Source organism: Diplotaxodon limnothrissa, linkage group LG1 (genome assembly GCF_057381915.1).
Source record: "Diplotaxodon limnothrissa isolate DT_005_m linkage group LG1, D_limnothrissa_male_GT1.1, whole genome shotgun sequence".
Lineage (NCBI taxonomy): Eukaryota > Metazoa > Chordata > Actinopteri > Cichliformes > Cichlidae > Diplotaxodon > Diplotaxodon limnothrissa.
In genome coordinates, this window is record NC_140596.1 from 2,174,668 (window position 1) to 2,194,086 (window position 19,419).

At 45.2% G+C, this 19,419-nt stretch overlaps 1 protein-coding gene and 4 non-coding genes across 5 annotated transcripts in view; 4 read left to right on the forward strand and 1 right to left on the reverse strand.

Annotated features, from left to right (window-relative positions):
* efl1 (elongation factor like GTPase 1) overlaps nt 1–19,419 on the forward strand; it is a 73,452-nt gene that overhangs the window by 33,330 nt on the left and 20,703 nt on the right. The window contains exon 15 of the mRNA XM_085351208.1: nt 18,063–18,194. Within this exon, the coding sequence (XP_085207334.1) occupies nt 18,063–18,194 (132 nt within the window). The remainder of the gene's footprint in view (nt 1–18,062; nt 18,195–19,419) is intronic.
* On the forward strand, nt 12,508–12,614 carry LOC146639202 (U6 spliceosomal RNA). Its single transcript, XR_014906386.1, has one exon. It is a non-coding gene; the product is annotated as a U6 spliceosomal RNA (small nuclear RNA).
* LOC146639203 (U6 spliceosomal RNA) lies at nt 13,868–13,974 on the reverse strand. Its single transcript, XR_014906384.1, has one exon. It is a non-coding gene; the product is annotated as a U6 spliceosomal RNA (small nuclear RNA).
* Nucleotides 14,787–14,893, forward strand: LOC146639204 (U6 spliceosomal RNA). Its single transcript, XR_014906388.1, has one exon. It is a non-coding gene; the product is annotated as a U6 spliceosomal RNA (small nuclear RNA).
* Nucleotides 16,285–16,391, forward strand: LOC146639205 (U6 spliceosomal RNA). The gene has a single exon (XR_014906387.1). It is a non-coding gene; the product is annotated as a U6 spliceosomal RNA (small nuclear RNA).

Sequence of the window (19,419 nt, forward strand, 5' to 3'; positions counted from 1 at the left end):
ATTGGAGGGCAGCTTGACTTTATTTCGGTTCTTCCAAGCTGTTCCACCTCTCGGACACAGCTTGGAAGCATTTTCTCCAACGATGTGAAACGCCACATTCAGGGTCCGTCCCAGGACGAGTAATGACATCAGCGCTGTTAAAAAGATCCTGATCTTTAGAACTGAAACCTCTCAAATAAGAGGTGAAAGGTCATGTCAAAAAGAGTCCCCCCCATGCTTTGTGATCTCTCTCTGATGGATGCCCCTCCCTGATCATGTGGATTCCTCGTCCTGTTCTTCCTCCCCGCCGTCATCAGTGTGAACTGAACAAGCCGTCCTTTGGTACGCGGTGAAAAGAATACTTTGCCAGATGTGATCGGCCTCGGCGTGTAGCCACGTGCTCGGCTGTTGGCAGCAGCGAGGAGCCTCCATGTAGAGTTCGGGTCAGTTTGACAGAAGCTGTTGTGCCATGTTGAGTTTGAGGTGGTGAAACGTCAGAAGGACACCTGAAGGAACAGGTCGGACCTGAAGTCGGGTCGGCTTTTTGGTTGTTATGCCGTCGGTGGATTCTGGATGATCGCGCCTCAGATTCGGATGCCTGCAGAGCTCGGCACATCAAACAGGAAGCGTAGGCCGGGAGAAAAATCTGCTTTCTGACCTTTTTAGATTTAATTCCACAACTATTGAAAGTAGATGTGTTTTCTTTATGAAGCCAGCAGCTCTCCTGACATTTCAGCCTCCTCTTTTAAAAGACACATTTGTGAGTCATGAGTCTGTCTTGTTGGAGCTGAAGAGGAAATATGTAGTCTGGCTGTAAAATGAGATACAGCTAAGATCTCTGTGCAGTGGCTTTTTTCCCTTTTCTTCTTAAAATAGCCAGGACCCCAACTCCCTTTGGTGTAATAGCGAGGAACAACAAGCGTCTGAAAGCTCCGCCGAAGTGGAAAATAAAGGCTTTTAGGCTCATTGAGATGACTGATGCTGGCTCCGTGTGTCGTTCGTAAGGAATAACAGGAAGTTTCTTCAGCTCTGTCGTTTACCTTTCACAGATGCGCACATGTTAAAGCGTTTAACAGCGTGTTTGCTCTGAGATGTAATGTTTCTGGTCATTTCTGATGTATTGAGTGTTTAAACCTGAATGTGAGGAACAAATGTTCCGTTCTGTTGTTTGTGTCGTTCTCCTGCTGCCAGCTCGCCACATATTCTTGGCAGAAAGACAGGACTGCTGGAATAAAAGCTTTACACGCTACCTTCGGTGATTTGTTGCTGCCGCAATTTCTACAAATTACATTAAAGAAAAAAAATGTAGTGGGGGAAACGTCCCGCTCTCCAAAATAGCTGCGCTTGTGTTTAATTTTCCTGAGTAATTAAGGAGCGTGAGCAGCGTTTCAGCTGCTGAGTGGTGGCAGCAGCAGTGGGGAAGAAGAACGATCGTCCAAATTAGGCCGTAATTTGTTAGTCAATGAGTTTGGTCAAGTTTGGGAGTGAGGGCTCAAGGTACCGAGACAAGCACCAGTGTGCTGCAGTTTCTACTGACTCTGTTTAGCTGCTGATTTCTGTCTTTATTCTCCGTCATCCTGCTCACCGTAATCCCAAATACTTCATTCGAGGGCAGCTTGACTTTGTTTCGGTTCTTCCGAGATGTTCCACCTCTCACCTCTCGGACACAACTTGGAAGCATTTTCTCCAAACACAAAATCTTGGTGCATTTTTTTCTTCCTGGAATCTACCAGAGTAGCTTTGGATGACTGGTGGTTGAAAATAATCCTTCTTTATCTTAAACTGGGACTCGGGACAATCCCTGCGCTCCTCCTCTGTCTCAAGGAAAACATTTTAGCTCCTGCCCCATTAAGCCAACTGTCTTCTAATTGGCTGCCCCTCACAAACAGAAGGTTGAAAGGTGGGTTCATGGAGCTTCTGTCTCCGTGACGTCGTGCAGATTCCAGAGTAGAAACGACGATGTAATGACAGTAACGCTATTATCAGCTGAGTAGAACTGAGGAAACTTCTCAGATGAGAGGTGAAAGGTCATGTCAAAAGGAGTCCCTCCCATGCTTTGTTTGTGATCTCTCTTTGATGGATGCCCCTCCCTCATCCTGTTAAAAGGGGGTTCTTCCTCCCCACCTGTGAGCTGACCAATCCTTGAGGATTTGGACACAGCTGATGATTTACACTTGATGCATGCATTGGGGGCAATTTGGGACCCTGAGGGATTGACCCCCTGACCTTCCAGGTGGCACACAAACCCTTATGTGAGCCGTCACTATCATTTGACAGCTAACCCAGGTTTGGATGGCAGCATCAGCCGTAATCTCACGTGTCCACAGTCCACTCCTGGTGCTCGTGTAAATCGATACAATGCCAGGATTAACGTATGAAAAGAGATCTTATGTGAGCCGTGTTGAATTTAAGGATTAATCCTTCCATGTTTACGTGTAGGCCCGCGATCAAATGGCATGAAGAACTGAGGGAGCAAAGTAAGGTATTGAATTTCCTCCGTGTTCAAAGTGAAGCTGAACTTCAAAGTAAAAGTATTATGTTGAACTTTCTATGCAGCAGAAAACATGTTTGGTGACAGCTGGACAAAACTCGACTGCTGCTCAGTTAACTCAAGTTTTTATGATCATATTTACAGATCTGCAGTGAAGCTGGCAGCAGACGTTTTCTTTAATAGATTTATAACCAAAGCACCCTCGAATGCAACGTGAGGAGTGGGCGGGGTTTGTCTGTGTGTTCATGCGTCAGACCCCCAGCTTTTAAAAGCCAACGCTGACTGTGGTGTGAATGTGTGAACTGTTTTGTTCTTTGCCCAGGCATGTATCACACTCTGTTGACGTATGTCAGGCTTCCAGCCCCCTTACCATCACACACACACACACACACACTCAGACGCACTAACGTTCAGTCGATCCCAGCTGAGTCATGACAAAGGTGTTTAGACGGTCACCGGGGAGCCTGTCAGAGTGGCGTCGTGAGGCCCACACAGACACCAGGTGAGCTGTGTCGCTGGGAGGTTGGAGAGTCAAGCATGGACTTTGTTTTTGTTCTGCAGCAGCTCCACACTTTGTAAAATGAATGATTTAATAGAAGGAAGAGTAGTAGTCCACTTTATATCAGAGCCAGTTTCTGTGAGTTCGTGTCTGATTTGGGCCGTACCAACTCCTGAGGGCAAAGCAGCTGCTAAATGTACTCAGCAGCTCATCTCTAAATGTGTGCGTCTGATGTTTGGTGTGGAGCAGGTGGTGCAAAGCGGGTACACCAGACCTTTTTGTTCCTCACTCTGCTGGGCCGTGCTGCCTGCAGCAGCCGGGAACAACCTCGTGAGAGGAGTGAGAGTGGACGGAAACATTACGAGTGCTTTCAAGTGGAGACGGCTTCCAACTCCCGTCCTGCACCTCCGGAGCAGGCGAAGAACAAAGCTCCTTCAAGGCTGCCACATGTGCACCTCTGGGATGCTTCCAGTCTTTCCCGGGAATACCTGATAACATGTAAACGAATCAATTTGCATGTTTCTGCGACACGGTTGCCTTCCAAGAGCCCGCCGTTAGGTCCCCGTGAGTTTTAACATCACATGATTCAGCTCTGCTTCTACAGTCTGCTGCCGGCGACGTTTACTTTGAGTAAACTAGCGAATGAATGCATGCGTGAGTCCACGGATCCACATGGATACTTGGATGCAGATTAGTGACTGTTTTTCACGAGAACGTCAGTTTGGTTTCTCTCTTGTGTTTCTGTGAGCGTGTGACCAGTTTAGTTAATCGGTCTACATCAGGATCAACTCCAGCAGGGAAACGTTCCTAAGTTGGGAAAAGCATCAGCTACTCGTAAAGGTTTTAAACAAATCTATCCACACTCAAAGGAATATTCATGGCAACATGCTGTCTTTAAGTAATCTGATAAAAAAGTAAAATCTTTTTTACGACCCCCTATCGAAGTCGAACGTTTTCCTTTCTTAGACGGTTTTTCATCTTTTTTCCATTTTAAAAATACATTTTTTAGCTCTATTAGAACAAAAACCTTGTTTTGCTCTCAGAAAATGGTTATAATGTATAAATATGCAGTGCAGCAGGGTTTCTTCCTCTCTGCTAATAATTGCATTGCAGCACCTCCCCAGCTGGAAATGATCCTGTATGAACAGAACTTTAGTGTCTTCCACAGCGCAGTGATTGTTTAATAGCTGCCACTGTCTGCCAGCACAAATACAGCTCAGCGCACGAGTTTCTGAGGACTCCTCAACATCCTCGCTCAAAGTTTTTTCACCGGAAGAAAGAAATGTCCCACAGTTACGTGTCAGATCCACAGCACACTCGTCCACGGGGCTGAATGTAGGCGTTCGGGGGGTTTATTAACCTGAAACCACCCGCAGGTGCCGTAATGAGCAACCTCGGCTTTCACTCGTGTCTCGGCTTTCGTGAGTGTGTGTGCATATGCTGGGGTGAAAGTGTGTGGGCTACATGACGGCTCCCCGGCGACTCTGTCTGGACATGTTTCCTCATGACTCACCCAGAACCTGCTTATTTTCACCAAACATGGGTTTTTGACGGCTGAACGAAGACCGGATATTTTCAGCTGACGATCCAACTGTGGTTAAACTGAAGTCGGTCGTTCAGTGCTAAGATTAAAAAAAAAATTGCAGTAATACAAGAAAAATCATCATTAAAGTGCCTCATGATACCAGGACGCGTATTCATACGTTAGACACGTCTGTATCTGCAGTAGGGCATCGTCACGGATTTCTGTAATCATTCGATTTTGACTCTGACAGTCAGAAATATTCTAATTCTGATCATTTATTCGTACATATCCAAATATATTTTATCTCTGTATAAAAACAAAGCTGACCCTTCATCAGAGCTGTGAGCATCACAGCTGAAGCGTTTGTGTCAAAGTAACTGAGGCTAAAACAGAAACACATGAAGGAGATTTTCCTGGTCTGACTTTTTCCTACAGATAACCTTAAAAATATTCTGCAGTCGATCAAAAATGGAAGAAAACCATGAATCAGCTTCTGAACCTGATGTTGCTGAAGTTACAGAGGTTTGATTAGAGACTCAGCTAAGAGTTTTGAGTTTGGCATCATTTTAAAAAGCTTATATTTCTGCACTGAACAGCAGAAATGAGGCTTTCTTGTTGGAGGTGATTTCTGGAAAAAAAAAACAGCGGCCGATAAGCAAGCAAATAATGCAGAAAACAGATTTTTGATGGGAAACTGTTCTTGAAAAACAGTGAGAGAGAAAACAAAAACAGCCAAAGTAAGAAACACTGACGATGTTGAGCAAACGTGGTTTGGATCTTCTTTTGCTGCTCGTTCAGTCAGTTTTGGTCAGAGTGATGAAACTGCAGCATCTGAATCTGTGAGCTGTCGGCTTTCAGCCTGATGGCATGTCCGTGCCAGCGTGTCCGTGCCGGCGTGTCCGTGCGGGTGAACGATCCACGCTCTGTGTTCACGTCTTTCTGCTCTCATTTGAGTTTTAGCTGGTGGATGGTTGTTGAAATAGTTTTGTGAGCTTTAACCTGAGATTCTGTCGTTTCTGGCAACATTTCTATTTAAACTCTTTGTAGGATTTAATGAAGTGATGTCACGTTATTCAAGCTAAAATCGATTCTTTAGTGGACGATGTGAATAAAATGAGCGTTTGTGTTTTCACACTTTAAACACTGTGGGCTCTTTCAGATGCTTTATTTCAGGTAGGTGTGCCATAAAAAGTAAATCCAGGCCTACAAATGTCTTACAGTAAAATTCTGTTTTTATTTTGGATTTTTGGTTTGGTTTTTAACCTGTTGCCAGGGAGACCACAGACTAACGCCTTCCCACTCAACACAACGAAGCCTGCCACAGTGCCTCTAGAAGAAATTTGCCGTGGAACCATTCCTCTGCAGGATTTGTTTCCACGGGGACGAAATTTAACTTTAAATCTCAAAAATTTCAGCCTCAAGCGGAAGAGTTCACGTATCTCAGGGTTTTGTTCTTGAGGAGCGATCGACACACCGATCGATGCAGCCTCACATTTATAGTGTGAAGTTTGCAGTAATGATATTTGAGATTATTTAAAAAAATACTGTGAATGATGTTTCTTTGATGCTTGCAGCTTGTTGGCATCAGCCTTTGTAAGTGTAAGTAGATGGAGGGCGTTTTGCATCCTTTCCCACCGAGCTGCTGTCACTGATGACAGACTGCCTGATTCACAGAGTGGATGTATTAAAGCCAGCAGCAGCATTACGCACACAGCATAAATCAGATGTAAGCACAAACGTAGCCGGAGTTGTTTCTTTTTAAAGTAAAAGTATAAAATAACTGTTGAACATTTTAGTTGAAGTAACTGTAAGTTTCTTATGTAGCACTTTATGCAAGCTGCCTCATTCACACGCACTGGCTCCATCAGAGAGCAGCTCGGGTCAGTATCTCACCCAAGGACGTTTAGCATATAGACTGGAGCAGCCAGGAATCGAACCACCAACCTTGTGGCTAACAGCTGACCTGCTCTACCTGCTGAGCTACGGCGACTACCAGGAGTTTTAGCTTTTACCGTTATAAGAATGAAACTGTGAGATATTTTTCCCTGGGGATCTTTTGTGTTTTGGATCAAGCTTCTAAAAGCTTCCGCCGTGCATCGGTAATTTCCATCCCCCGTTTGATCTTCCACACGGTGAGCAGCCAGCGAGCGCGTCGTCGGTCTACGTTTGCTGCTCGCCTCTCCTCGTTTGGAGCCCGGCTGCACTCCGTGCTGTGTTTTTGCTCCAAGTGGTTAAACATGTTGTCGAAGTAGCTCCAGGTCCAAGGCCGACACGTGGTCTCTCAGACACGGCTGGGCCTGTTGTGGCGCACTGAGGAGTGTAAAAGCACGGTGTTTCTGCCACAGTGACATTTTTATATTCCATAAAACACCGCTATGATGTGACGCAGCCCTGGTGGTTGGTCAGTTGTGGCGAGGTTCTGGAGGCGAGTCTGTGGATTTGCTGGTCGAGCTTGGTTCCTCTCCTGTGGCTGTGATCTGTGGGTTGTGACTGAAGGAACAAAGACAACAGCTGGCAGCAGTGAGCTTCCTCCGAAGGGCGCCTGAGCTCACCGCATAGTTTATGGTCATCTCATTCGTTGACATCACTGCAGCCTTGTCAGCGTTCATACTGGTGCTTGAAGGCACGCTGGAGTCACCGCGGTGTTCCCCTCAACGCCAGCCTCGCCGCTCAGAAAACAACGTCACATCAGCATAGAAGTATGTTGGAGTATGAAAACGTCGCATCTTCTCAAGCTGCTCCAGCATCTCGGAGAATCTCTGAGCTCCTGAGATTTCACGAAATGACAGTAAAAAGTGACTTTGGAGCGCCTCGGCGCCCCCTGGGAGGAGCTGGAGGTGGTGGCTGAGGACGGGGAGGTCTTATTCTCTCTGCTGAAAATTAACATTTACCAAAATTTACATTTTGCATCTAATAATTTATAATTCTTCTCCATAAAACTCTTATTTAGTTGTAAATGATATGTGGTAAAGTGAAAAGGTGACTCATTTGATAAATACACCTGTCATGTCGGGAATCCAGATCATCGAGACGTGCTTTTCAGCTTTAGCGCCAGCAGTGTAATACAATAAAGTGTGTTATTTGGCCAGTGGTGCTGCTCCCCCTCGACAGCACACACACACACACACACACACACACACACACACACACACACACACACACACACACACACACACACACACACACACAGCTCTCTGAAGCTTGAGTGGGACTTTCCAGTGTGAGGGAAATTCCATAGGATGTTAAGAGGGAGCAGATTTCCAAGCTCTGGCCTTGTACTTAATAAAACACAAGCCACACTGAACATTTAACAATTTCCAGCCCCACATCATATTTATTGCTTTTCAATCTGCCATTTTTCCACCGCTCCAGCACTTCTCTCTGTTTTTTCTGAGGTGACAAAAACTAGGACGTAACTCGTGCCATAAGTTTGGCTCTGTGGAGCTCCCTTACAGTGAACTTCCTCTCCTACAGCCGTGTACGAGCCATACAGCATGTCCTGCTTCCTCATCTGATCCCGAAACGCTTCATTATTAATAAGAATATCAAATACACTCAGTGTAAAACAATCTGATGTGTCTTTCAAACATACCTTTAGTCGTCTCGACTGTTGAACTGCTATTTGACGTTTTTTCTTTCCTCAGTGACCAGAAATAAACGCATCAGAAAAGCTCTTCCAACGTCACTTCCTGCAAACCTTTTCGGACTCTCAGCGGTGACCTTAAGACTGAACTCATCCTGAGTATCGTGACAAATGTTTAACCTCTTTAACTGAAAGTGAAACCTCCATCAGGTCAACCCATGTAAGGCTCAGGTTTGGGTTTCTAGGCCTTTTTTAATGAAATTTCCACGTTTGGACCACCGAATTGGAAAAGCTCCTAACAGAAAAGCTGTGGTGCCAAAGCTTTGGGATTACATTTAAAGGGTAATTCTAGTTTCTGGAGGTTTGTCTATCAGCCTGTGGCTAAAACAAAACCCAATCTTAACACTAGAGGAGTCCCCAATGACCTGGCGGATGTTCAGAGGTTAATCACCGGGGAAGTCTGAAGTAATAGAAAGGAAGACTTCCTACATTCATCATTTGTCCAGCAAAAAATCCATAAAGTATTTTTAATGAGAAGTTAACAGCTGATTTGCTAGACTACTGCTGTGTCACCCTTTGAAGCCATAATTTCCGTTTTCCTTAAATGCATCGAATGAATTAATCCATAATTTTCTTCCACTTATCCAAAGCCAGGCCGCAGTTCCAGCAGGCTCAGCAGGTTATTCCAGACCTGCTTTAAAAGCGCAGCGTTTTCCAGGTCTTCCTGGGGGATCCTGAGGCGCTCCAACCCAGATGAGATATATAATCTCCCTCTTTCCCAGGGTCCCCTCACAGTTGGGTGTAGGGATGGGTACCGGTATCCGGTCCCATGATGGCACCAGTTCTGACATAAACGGTAGTAACCAGACAGAAAAGCAGCGCACATTTCGGTGCTTTATTTCGGTGCTTTTTTTTCCTGAGCTGTGATACACTTCTAGCCAATCATTTTACGTTTCCGAGGATAGTAGGCGGGCCCAGGTACGTATGTTCTTTTAGAGCAGAGCTACAGATTAAAAATGCCCAAGGCGAAGCGGTCAAAGTCTGGCTGTACTTCACAGCAAAAGATGCAAACTCAGCAGCAACAAGTGCTTTAAGCTGATACTGTGATACTGTCAAAGGAGGTAACACCAAGAATCTGATGAAACACCTGGCGACGCATAGCGTTTTTTTAAAAGCCGAGAAATGCGCCGTATTTGATAGCTTGCTGCGAGACCTCACACCGAGCACATCTACTGCGGGTGGGTTGCCTGTTATCGGACCGGGAGTTAGCAACATCCCCCAAAAACCCGAAGAATAGAGTCCTGGCCCCTAGCCCTGCCAGTGTAGCAGGAATGATGAGGATGATGATGCAGCAGCAGCCGTTCTTCTCTGCGTGAGTAGCTTAATGTTGTTCGTGTGTAATTTACATTGAGTAGGCTAAACATGTTATTACATTAATGCATGTAAGGTGAACTAGCAAACACAGACGTAGTTACATGCGGCTGTCTTCTTGTTTGATGGCAGATACTCCTTCACCCTGCCAAAAAGGCTAAAATGACCAAAGAAAAAGTGGAAAACAGTTAAACATGAGAGGTTTAGGACAAAGTTTGTGTTTTTTCCATTGTTTAAGCACTGCTTCCAGCCAAGAGTGATACCATATATGCCCCATAGCTGCAGAAAAGGCTAACATTGTTATCTTTTTACAAAAAAAACAGCTGAACATGAGAGGTTTTTGGACCAATTTTGTGTTCTCCATTCTTTAAGCACCGGTTAAGCACCGGCACCGTTTCAAAAGTACCAGTTTGGCACCGGTATCGGATAAAACCTAAACGATACCCATCCCTAGTTGGGTGTTCCTGGAAGACCTCCAAAGGGAGGTGTCCTGATCCGATGCCTGAACAACCTCAGCTGAACTCGTGACCTATCTCTAACTGTGCTCAGTTATTGCAGGAAGTCATAAAGTCTTAGTTTGAGGTTTGATTTAGTTTATTTTCCAACACTGAACAACGTTTAGCACCAATGTGAGAAGCGCTCTTTAAACTGGTGCACAGCAACACATCTGCCAAGTCTATCCGATGAAATGAAAGACGCACGTCGCTTACAGCTGCTCAAAGCATCCTGTGCATGTGCTGAACCCTCGTTATGAAAGGAAGAGATCTTATTTCTGATTCAGGATCACCAAAGGTTTTTGCTGTCTCTGTCTTTCCTCATACATGCTCTTGATTTTCATTACATCACCTCTACCTCACTCACTGCAGTGTGGTGGGAGAGGATGAGGAAAAAAATGCCATCTTTATATAACCAGAGTTGCAGCCAACTGTACTTGTGGTTGGAGGAAATGTCTTTAGGCTTGAATCATCCTGAGCTCTGCAGCCGGACGTATCCGGGCCTAGTCCCCGGGGGGCGGGGGTTGCGTTCTGGCAGCGCAGTCTCTCCTCAGGTTTGGTCAGGAACGGCTGCTGATCACTACAAATTCTTCAACTCGATCCAAGGCCATCAAAAATATTCTAAAGGGCTTCAGTATGTTGAATGAAGAGGTCGAAAGATCTCTACGTTCAGCCTAGAGCAGGACGTCATCTCCTGGTTTTCCCTTTATCTCGCCCTCCTGTTATCGTTCCATATGTACGAGCTGCAGGGGCTCTACATGGTCATTCAGAAATATCATCTGGTCTGGTGAAACCCACAGAAACCACAGTCTTCATCATTTCTAACCTCGCTGTTGCACACGGAATAAAAAACCCACTGCAGCGTGCCGTGGTGCAAAGCTACGGGACTGGGTGGGACTTTTTCCCAGCACAGGTACAGGTGTGAACGTTTTCAGGGCTTCCTGTATTGTTTATGCACGGAGGAAGATGCGATTGCAAAAATCAGAAAAATATGCTGCCTGCAACATTTTCCAGTAAACACTTCCCCATCCTAAAGAGCAGCAAAGAAGTCCAAATAATCCCTCAGTTCGTCCCGGTTGAATTGGACCTTTTCATACGTGCAGCCTTGAACTCCTGTGATGGAGGATCTGACATCTAAATGCCTTTGACCTGTTAGCTTTCTGCTACAAGGCCTGTGTTGGTCCCCGTGTGAGAATAGCTCGTGTCAGTTTATCTTCAGCTGCCCGCTGCTGTGATTTGCTGCTATATAAATAAAACTGCTGCTGACCCCAGGCTTCATTTGACTGGTCCTAACTGGCTGTCCCTCCCTGAGTTTGCCTGTTTCTTCCTGTTGAAAGGGAGTTTTTTGTTCCCACTGTCACCAAGTGCCTGCTCACAGAGGGCCGTCTGATTGTTGGGGTCTTATCTGTATGACTTTATAATACAAAGCACCTGACTGTTGTTGAGATTTGATGCTGTAGAAACTGAATTGAAGTGAACTGATGATGATGATAATGGAAGGAGAGCCTCAGTGCATGCAGCGCTCACCTCCTTTTCCTCTCTTTCATTTTTAACATTCAGTAACTGCATGAAGTTTGTTAAGTTGGTGAATAGTTGTGTTCAATGATTGAGATTGCAGTTATGGACCAGAGTAATTGCGGTGACTGTAATCGAGCAGGCCTGTTTTCCAGCAGTGACGACGCATCAGGAGCTGCGTGAGGAATGAAAACCTCGGACGCTGTGCAGAGGTGCGCCGCTGCCCGTGCATTTCAACTCTGATGAAAGTCTCTGTGTTTGCTGCTCTGCTGCTGCGTTGAGTGTCTGCAACAGCGCTTGTTGGCTTATCTGGTCCTTTTAGTTCTTTCTTTTTTTCATCTTTTATTGTTCTTTGTTGGTTTTGAAGGCCTCCGGGGATCAAGTCACCTTAAAGTAATTATAGTGTCGAGTTACACGAGAGGCAGCCAGCGGTGTCCTGCAGTCAGCCAGCTCTTAGCCTTGTGTCTGGGTGTACACCCTCTGTACACAAAGCCACATATTTTTCTTCAAAACTGAGACGAGTGTGAGAAAATGACCCCGGGCTATCGTTTTACTTATTAAAACAGTTTGGGAACTGAACTTTAAAGACGGTTGTTTGTATCTACGTCTAAATCTTGTTAGGATGCCATTCTTTACCAAGATCGGTAGTTTTAGTGTGAATCATAGACAAACAGGCCGATCACCCTCAGGCTGTGCAGGAGAATTAAGTCATTCCAGGACTGGTGCCAGCTGCAAACAGGGCTCGCTTTATTCTGGATTATTCTGGCATGAACTTCATAGCGAGATCATCAGAACTGCTCTGTCAGTTTGGGGCACAAGCTCCGCCCCTTTTTGACTAAAAGGAAATGTTGGCATTAAAACTAATTTCATAAGAATTGAAGAGCTAGTTTATGCTCACAGTTCAAATGTTGACGTCAACGAGACAAAAACGGGTCCTTTCCTGACTCTCGGCCGACTCGTTGGTCCGTCTGCAGCCGTCGAGTCTGCACCGTGTTACCGAGGCCGTCCTGCAGCAGGGCAGTAAATGGCAGGCTGTGCTGCAGGCTGGATGTGCTCGCTCAGGCAGCACATACGATAAATTGGAATCGATACAGAGAAGATTAGCATGGCCCCTGCGCAAGGATGACACGCAAAATCGTGAAGCGGTTCCACATTTTGATGAATGCTCACTTTCCTCAGGTTACGGTTACAGTATCTGTTGTTTCTGTATTTTTTACTGATTCTGTACAGAGATGAACTTGTTTAAATATTTTTGGGAAACATTCATTTGGTTCAAACTAAAGTTGTGCAGTTCTTCAAAGCGCTGCACAAAGTTGTGAATCTGCTGCAGCCGATTCAGCCATTGGATGATTAGAGCTCAGATCCTCACAGCAGTCGGGTTAGGATGGGGAGTCTGGCTCTGCCCTCTTTTGTTGAAGCTAAACTCTGACCTCAAAGTTTTGAGTCATTTCATTATAATTTATCAGAATTTTCTTGTCAGTGACAGAAACATAACCCAAAATCACGGCCTTCTTTCTTCTGAATACCAGAGACGACAGCTCCGCACCGTGACCAGGTGGCTGCTCTGCCATGTTAGCATGTCAGTGTGTCTGTGACGGAGGCTAGCCCGGGTTAGCATTAGCAGAGTTGACAGAGGCTGCAGACGAAGCTCAGTGCAGTGAGGACTCCTCTGTGTTAGCTCTGCCAGTAAAACCTGAACTCCATGTCAGCAGTAACGAGTATCACAACAGCACTTATGAACTCTGCGAAGCTTGACTCTACTTCAGGCGGATTCATGCAAATATCAATAGTACTGATATCTGATCCATACTAGTTTGATAGACGAGCTTTAAAAACAGGTTTTTATGTTATATAAGGAATTATTCTGCAAAGCAACAATCAGCTGTTTAGTGGTTATTAAAGTTCAGAATCTGCAAATCGGTGATGATTTATTAAATGAATGACGGCACACTGTTCTCGCCCACATAAGCCATCTTTATAGGTTAAACCATCAGTATCAGCAATGCTGGGCCTGAATTACTTTGTTACCATAGTTTGCAGGACTGCACACACCTGCCAAGCCCACTCACAGGGGAAAAACAGTGTTTTGTGGGTCATGTGACTCTTCCACACAAAATGATCCCTATGAGCGCTGCCTGGAGAGAGATGTTCAGAGACGATGATGATGATGAGAACTTTAAAATGCATGAAGAACATAAAAATAAAGCAGCAAAGATTTTTACAAATCAGATAAAAATAAGATAACAGATGAAAAAAAGTCATCGACTGTTTCAACAAACTCAGACGTTTTAAGAATGAAGTATTTTATACTGGAATATTTCTTTCTTTCACCTCTTCTCTTTCTGTTATAGGAGTTTAATATTTTTTAAGCAGAATGTTGCATTTTGTAACTCTAACCTGACGAAAGATCAAAATGTGGAACCACTTCACGATTTTGCGTGTCATCCTTGCGCAGGGGCCATGCTAATCTTCTCTGTATCGATTCCAATTTATCGTATGTGCTGCCTGAGCGAGCACATCCAGCCTGCAGCACAGCCTGCCATTTACTGCCCTGCTGCAGGACGGCCTCGGTAACACGGTGCAGACTCGACAGCTGCAGACGGACCAAAGAGTCGACCGAGAGTCAGGAAAGGACCCGTTTTTGTCTCGTTGACGCCAACATTTGAACTGTGAGCATAAACTAGCTCTTGAATTCTTATGAACTTAGTAACAATTAAAGGGGGCGGAGCTTAAGGCCTCTTCAGGACCGGAGGCTTATCACCTCCTCAGTTATTTCAGCTACTAAAGCTGATTTCTTTCAGAGTTAAAGCTGTAAATCTATCAGGTTCTTCATCTGACTGCTCTTCATCAAGTTTCATAAGGATGAGTTTGGTAGTTTTTCTGGAAATGCTAACAGAACAGCAGATCACCTGCCTCCACCTCAGTGTAGCCTCTTATTGGAGTCAATAAGGATGGATCCCAGCAGCGAGGAGGATTCACAGTTTCTTGATTTAGCATCAACAACTTCACATCAGGCCTCATTCACAGTGTACATACACAAATCTGTGTGTAAACTGTGTGTACAAACATTTCACGCACAAATCAGTGGTTCACTTAGGCTCCGCCCCTTTTTAGTTAAAAGGAAATGTTGCCATTAAAACTAATTTCATAAGAATTGAAGAGCTAGTTTATGCTCACAGTTCAAATGTTGACGTCAACGAGACAAAAACGGGTCCTTTCCTGACTCTCGGTCGACTCGTTGGTCCGTCTGCAGCCGTCGAGTCTGCACCGTGTTACCGAGGCCGTCCTGCAGCAGGGCAGTAAATGGCAGGCTGTGCTGCAGGCTGGATGTGCTCGCTCAGGCAGCACATACGATAAATTGGAATCGATACAGAGAAGATTAGCATGGCCGCTGCGCAAGGATGACACGCAAAATCGTGAAGCGGTTCCACATTTTGATGAACGCTCTCTTTCCTCAGGTTAGGGTTACAGATATCTGAGAGACGCTTTGATTTTGTTTGATTTTCGCCTTTCAGGTCGAGTCGGGTTTCAGGCTAACAAACCAAATGTATGAAGACTTCCTGCTGGATCTTGCATGGACCACGCGTCAGTATTTTCATAAAATGCTCGTGCTGGACGTTGCCGCCTACAGTCTAGTTTCTGTCCCGGCGGACGTCTGAGAGTATGCATGTTTTTTTTACTGCATAGACTTCTCATCTCAGGTTGGCTCTGCTTTATTTTATATTCTATTACTCTTTTTTTATTTGAAACTTTAACGTGTAGGTGGGTGCTGGTTTAGCTCAGTTGGATGAGCAGGCGACCCTATGCTGCGTGGCGGAGAGCTGCCGGTTCAAATCTGACCTGTGGCCCTTTGCCGCGTGCCCACTACCTTTTCCTGTCAGTTTTCACTGTTTCTGTCTAAAAAGGCCGAAAAATATATATTTAAAAGAACCAACTTTAGTGTATAGGTGATTCTTTGTGTTAACTCGAGCCACAGTTAATAATAATAATAATGGATACTTTATTGATCCCCATGGGGAAATTACTTGTTTTTCTCTGCATTTGACCCATTCACTCAGTGAAGCAGTGGGCAGCCCACTAAGCAGGCGCCCGGGGAGCAGTGTGTAGGGACGGTACCTTGCTCAGGGGTACCTCAGGGTAGCCATTAAGTGGATTCGAACCGCCGACCTTCCGATCATGGGGCGACCACTTTACCTACTGAGCTGTCCCTGCCCCTAGTCTGGGGGACAGCAATATTCACAACCTCCGTTATTTGAGCCTGGCTTTCTTTTTGTCTTCCTTGTTCCCGGTCATCACCATGGTGGGAACCATTTGGAAAGCTGCGTCTTTTTTGGCCTCCTCCTCTTTTCTCTTTCAGTTTCTGCACTCAGACTTTCTGACGTCAGTGGGGCAGGATTCTCTCTTACATCACTATCATCCCTTTGTCTGCTTCACCTGGAGACAAATATCCTAATATGGGAACTGTGTGCAGGTCATATTCAGACTGTGTGCAGATAACAATAATTCAGATTCTGGGATCATCAGAACTGCTCTGTCAGGGAGGGAAGGGTTAAGTCTGGGGCACAAGTTCAGGCTTCATCCTGAAGAGGAGTTAGGCTCCGCCCCTTTTTAGTTAAAAGGAAATGTTGCCATTAAAACTAATTTCATAAGAATTGAAGAGCTAATTTATGCTCACAGTTCAAATGTTGACGTCAACGAGACAAAAACGGGTCCTTTCCTGACTTTTAGTCGACTCGTTGGTCCGTCTGCAGCCGTCGAGTCTGCACCGTGTTACCGAGGCCGTCCTGCAGCAGGGCAGTAAATGGCAGGCTGTGCTGCAGGCTGGATGTGCTCGCTCAGGCAGCACATACGATAAATTGGAATCGATACAGAGAAGATTAGCATGGCCCCTGCGCAAGGATGACACGCAAAATCGTGAAGCGGTTCCACATTTTGATGAACGCTCTCTTTCCTCAGGTTAGGGGTTTAAAATGCGACATTCCGCATAAAAAGTATTAAACTACTATAACAGAAAGAGGAGAGGTAAAAAAGAAATATTCCTGTAATGGCAACAATTAAAAAGGGGCGGAGCCAGCTTTCAAACTGGAGACTAAACTTAGGCATCGACTTCTGTAGCTGATCCCAGAGCAGCTGTGTGGATCTGACACTTGTTGTATGTGTGTCTGTTTGTGTCTGTCGGTCTGTCACTCAGTGTCACAGCTACATTATGTATTCATGATGATGTCACGTTTGGTTTGTCCGACAGTGTAAATTCTCGTGTGTGTGATAAACAGTAAACATGCGAATGTTACAAAGTAACAAAGTAAACTTGGGTTTGTTTAAGCTTTTGTCTGTAATAGAATTTTAAGCTGCCGATCCAGTGACAGAGCAACATAACCCGACGGCACTCGTGTCTCCAAACACGTCCAGGAAGTTCACTTTCTGTTCCAAAGCAGATGTGCTCGTTTTTTACCAAACATCAGCCTGAAGGGAAGCCACAACTCAGCACGGTGTGTTTGTCTTTCTTTTGTCAGTTTGCAGCTTGTATTTTGTGTTGGGCTCAACTGATAGTCCAGAATGTGCTCAGTTAAAGTGTGTAATCGACTACTCAAAGCCTGTTTCACACACTCATTCACATGCATGGAGGGTAACGCAGGCTTAAAGAAACTTGGACGTGGATCGGCCCACCCACCCTCTGATTGGTAGACGACTCTGATTCTCACTTCCTGTTTTACTTTGGCGATCACTCTCTTTGTGCGTCTCTGGTTTTGCTTCGTTTGTGCTCTGATCATTATGTCACCTGTGTTTAATTAGCTTCAGCTCTGTGTTTAAAGTCCTCTCATGCTTTCCTTCGTCCTGTTTGTGTTTTCCTGGAATCTCGTTTTGTTTGTTGGAGTTTGTGGTTTCCTGCTTTTTTTCCCCTCCAGCTTAATTAAAGCTCAGTTTTTGTTACCAGGCTTGGATCCAGTGTTCTGCATTTTTAATAAACAAAACAACTCGTTCCTCCAATTTCTGCTGATTCGGGTAAAATTAGATTGAAACGCTGATACTCCAGCGCTCTGCTTTACAGCGTGAAAAAACCCTGCACTGAAAATCAGCAAGTGTTACCCTCCTGACCTCTCAGCATCAGCTGTTTCTTTGTTTTTTTAAATAAAGTTGTGCACATTTTTGGTCACATGACTGTTGAAAGTTAACCCAAAACACACGTTTTAAAATGTTGCTCCAGTGAATTATGGGAACAGCTCAAGATCCCGGGTACAGAGCTCGCTCCTGTCACGGACATTAAATATTATATATGCAGGTGCTTGAGTTGATCCTGCCGAGCAGGTGTGGAGTCACTTTATAAGCACGGCTGTTCTGTGATGGTCACGTTTGTTACACACAGTCAAACTTTTGTTACTTAAAATGCAAGAAGCAGGACGTGTGTGTATTTATTATTATTGATCCACTTTCTTCCTGTTCTAAACAATATTTCTTCTCTTCTGTGACTTTTTTAGCTTTGCTTCCTCTGCCCCTCAGTTATTTGGTGATCATGTGATTCTGGTGAATCGTGGGGGAATCTGTTTAAAGCAGCTGCATGTTTTATTTGGTGCGATGTCCTCACGTCTGATGTTTTTCACACTCAGGTATCGGAGGGCTCGAGGAGTTCGTCTTGAAGTCGGCCACGCTGTCCACCTCACCCGCCTGTCCTCCCTTTACCCCGCTCAACTTTGAGGCCACGCCCATTGTCAGGGTTGCCATAGAGCCCAAACATCCAAGTAGGTCTTCGAAGGCGCTCTCACATGTAGTTCATGAAACTAATCTGCTGCTTTGTTAAATTCAGTGAAACCGGAACGTTCACGGAGACCCGACACTGTCTCCTTTCATTTAGTTGGACACGCGTGTGAGTCTGTCTGTGCGTGTGTGTGTGTGTGTGTGTGTGTGTGTGTGAGAGTCCCACGCACTGAATTTTGGTATCAGCCAAAAACTCAGCACAGCTGAAGTCAGTCCAGCTGTGCTGATGTATTCAGACCACGAAGCTAAGTTTCACATCATGCTAATGACTCAAATACAGCCGACGGCGTGTTTTACAAACCAGAAATATATAATTCCCCAACAGCCAATGGGAGAGTTCAGTAACACTAACTGGCCCTCTCCTTATTTGTTCTCTGCATGGAGTCAAAGCGTCCGGCTCTGCGCCTCCGTCTGCCCTCAAATGGTGATGATGAGCTTGTGCTGTGTTTCCGATGATCGTGGCGTCAGAGAGAAACCGCCGTGTTAGAGAAACCGAGTCGATCGGCTGAAGCATTTCAAACTCCTATCAGTTCACAGTTCTGAGCCCAAATCTGCACCTATTTGTGTATTTGTGTCAACTGTAAACGTAATCGCACCAAACCGAACAAATCTTTATTGAGAGGCTCCACACTGCTCCAACTCACAGCGTGCACAGCTTCCTAAATGTCAGCTGACATCGATGGTGTGATGAATGAGAGTCACATGACTTGGACTGGAATCAGATTTAAGATGAAAATTCTACGGCTTTGAATTTAACTTTAATACGGACGACTCGAGATGTCACTCGTACTTCAGTTTCTTGACCAGAGACTGGGAATCAATGGACTGTTCATACAATACATCAAGCTGACAGCAGCCAATCACGCTGCACAGGCCGAAGGGAGGAGCATTTGCTAATATTCAGATATTAAAACACTGAAGTCAGCAGAGTCTTGCCAGTTTAAACTCTTTTCTCCTGCAGCAGATGATATCAGCTGTAAATAACGCTTTCGCAGGCACAGCCAGCAGCACTCACAGAGAACAGGAAACTACGACTTCACTTTGATAATGTTTGGTTGTCTGGCAGCACAAGCAGAGCTGTGAATGAGAGGCCGGTGACGTCTGCCCACATCAATCCACACAGAAAAACTCTTTATGTGGGTGCTGCCGGACTCAGGAAGTAAAAAGATTCATACGAAAAGCCGAGCTTCACCGCTGCTCTGGTCAAAT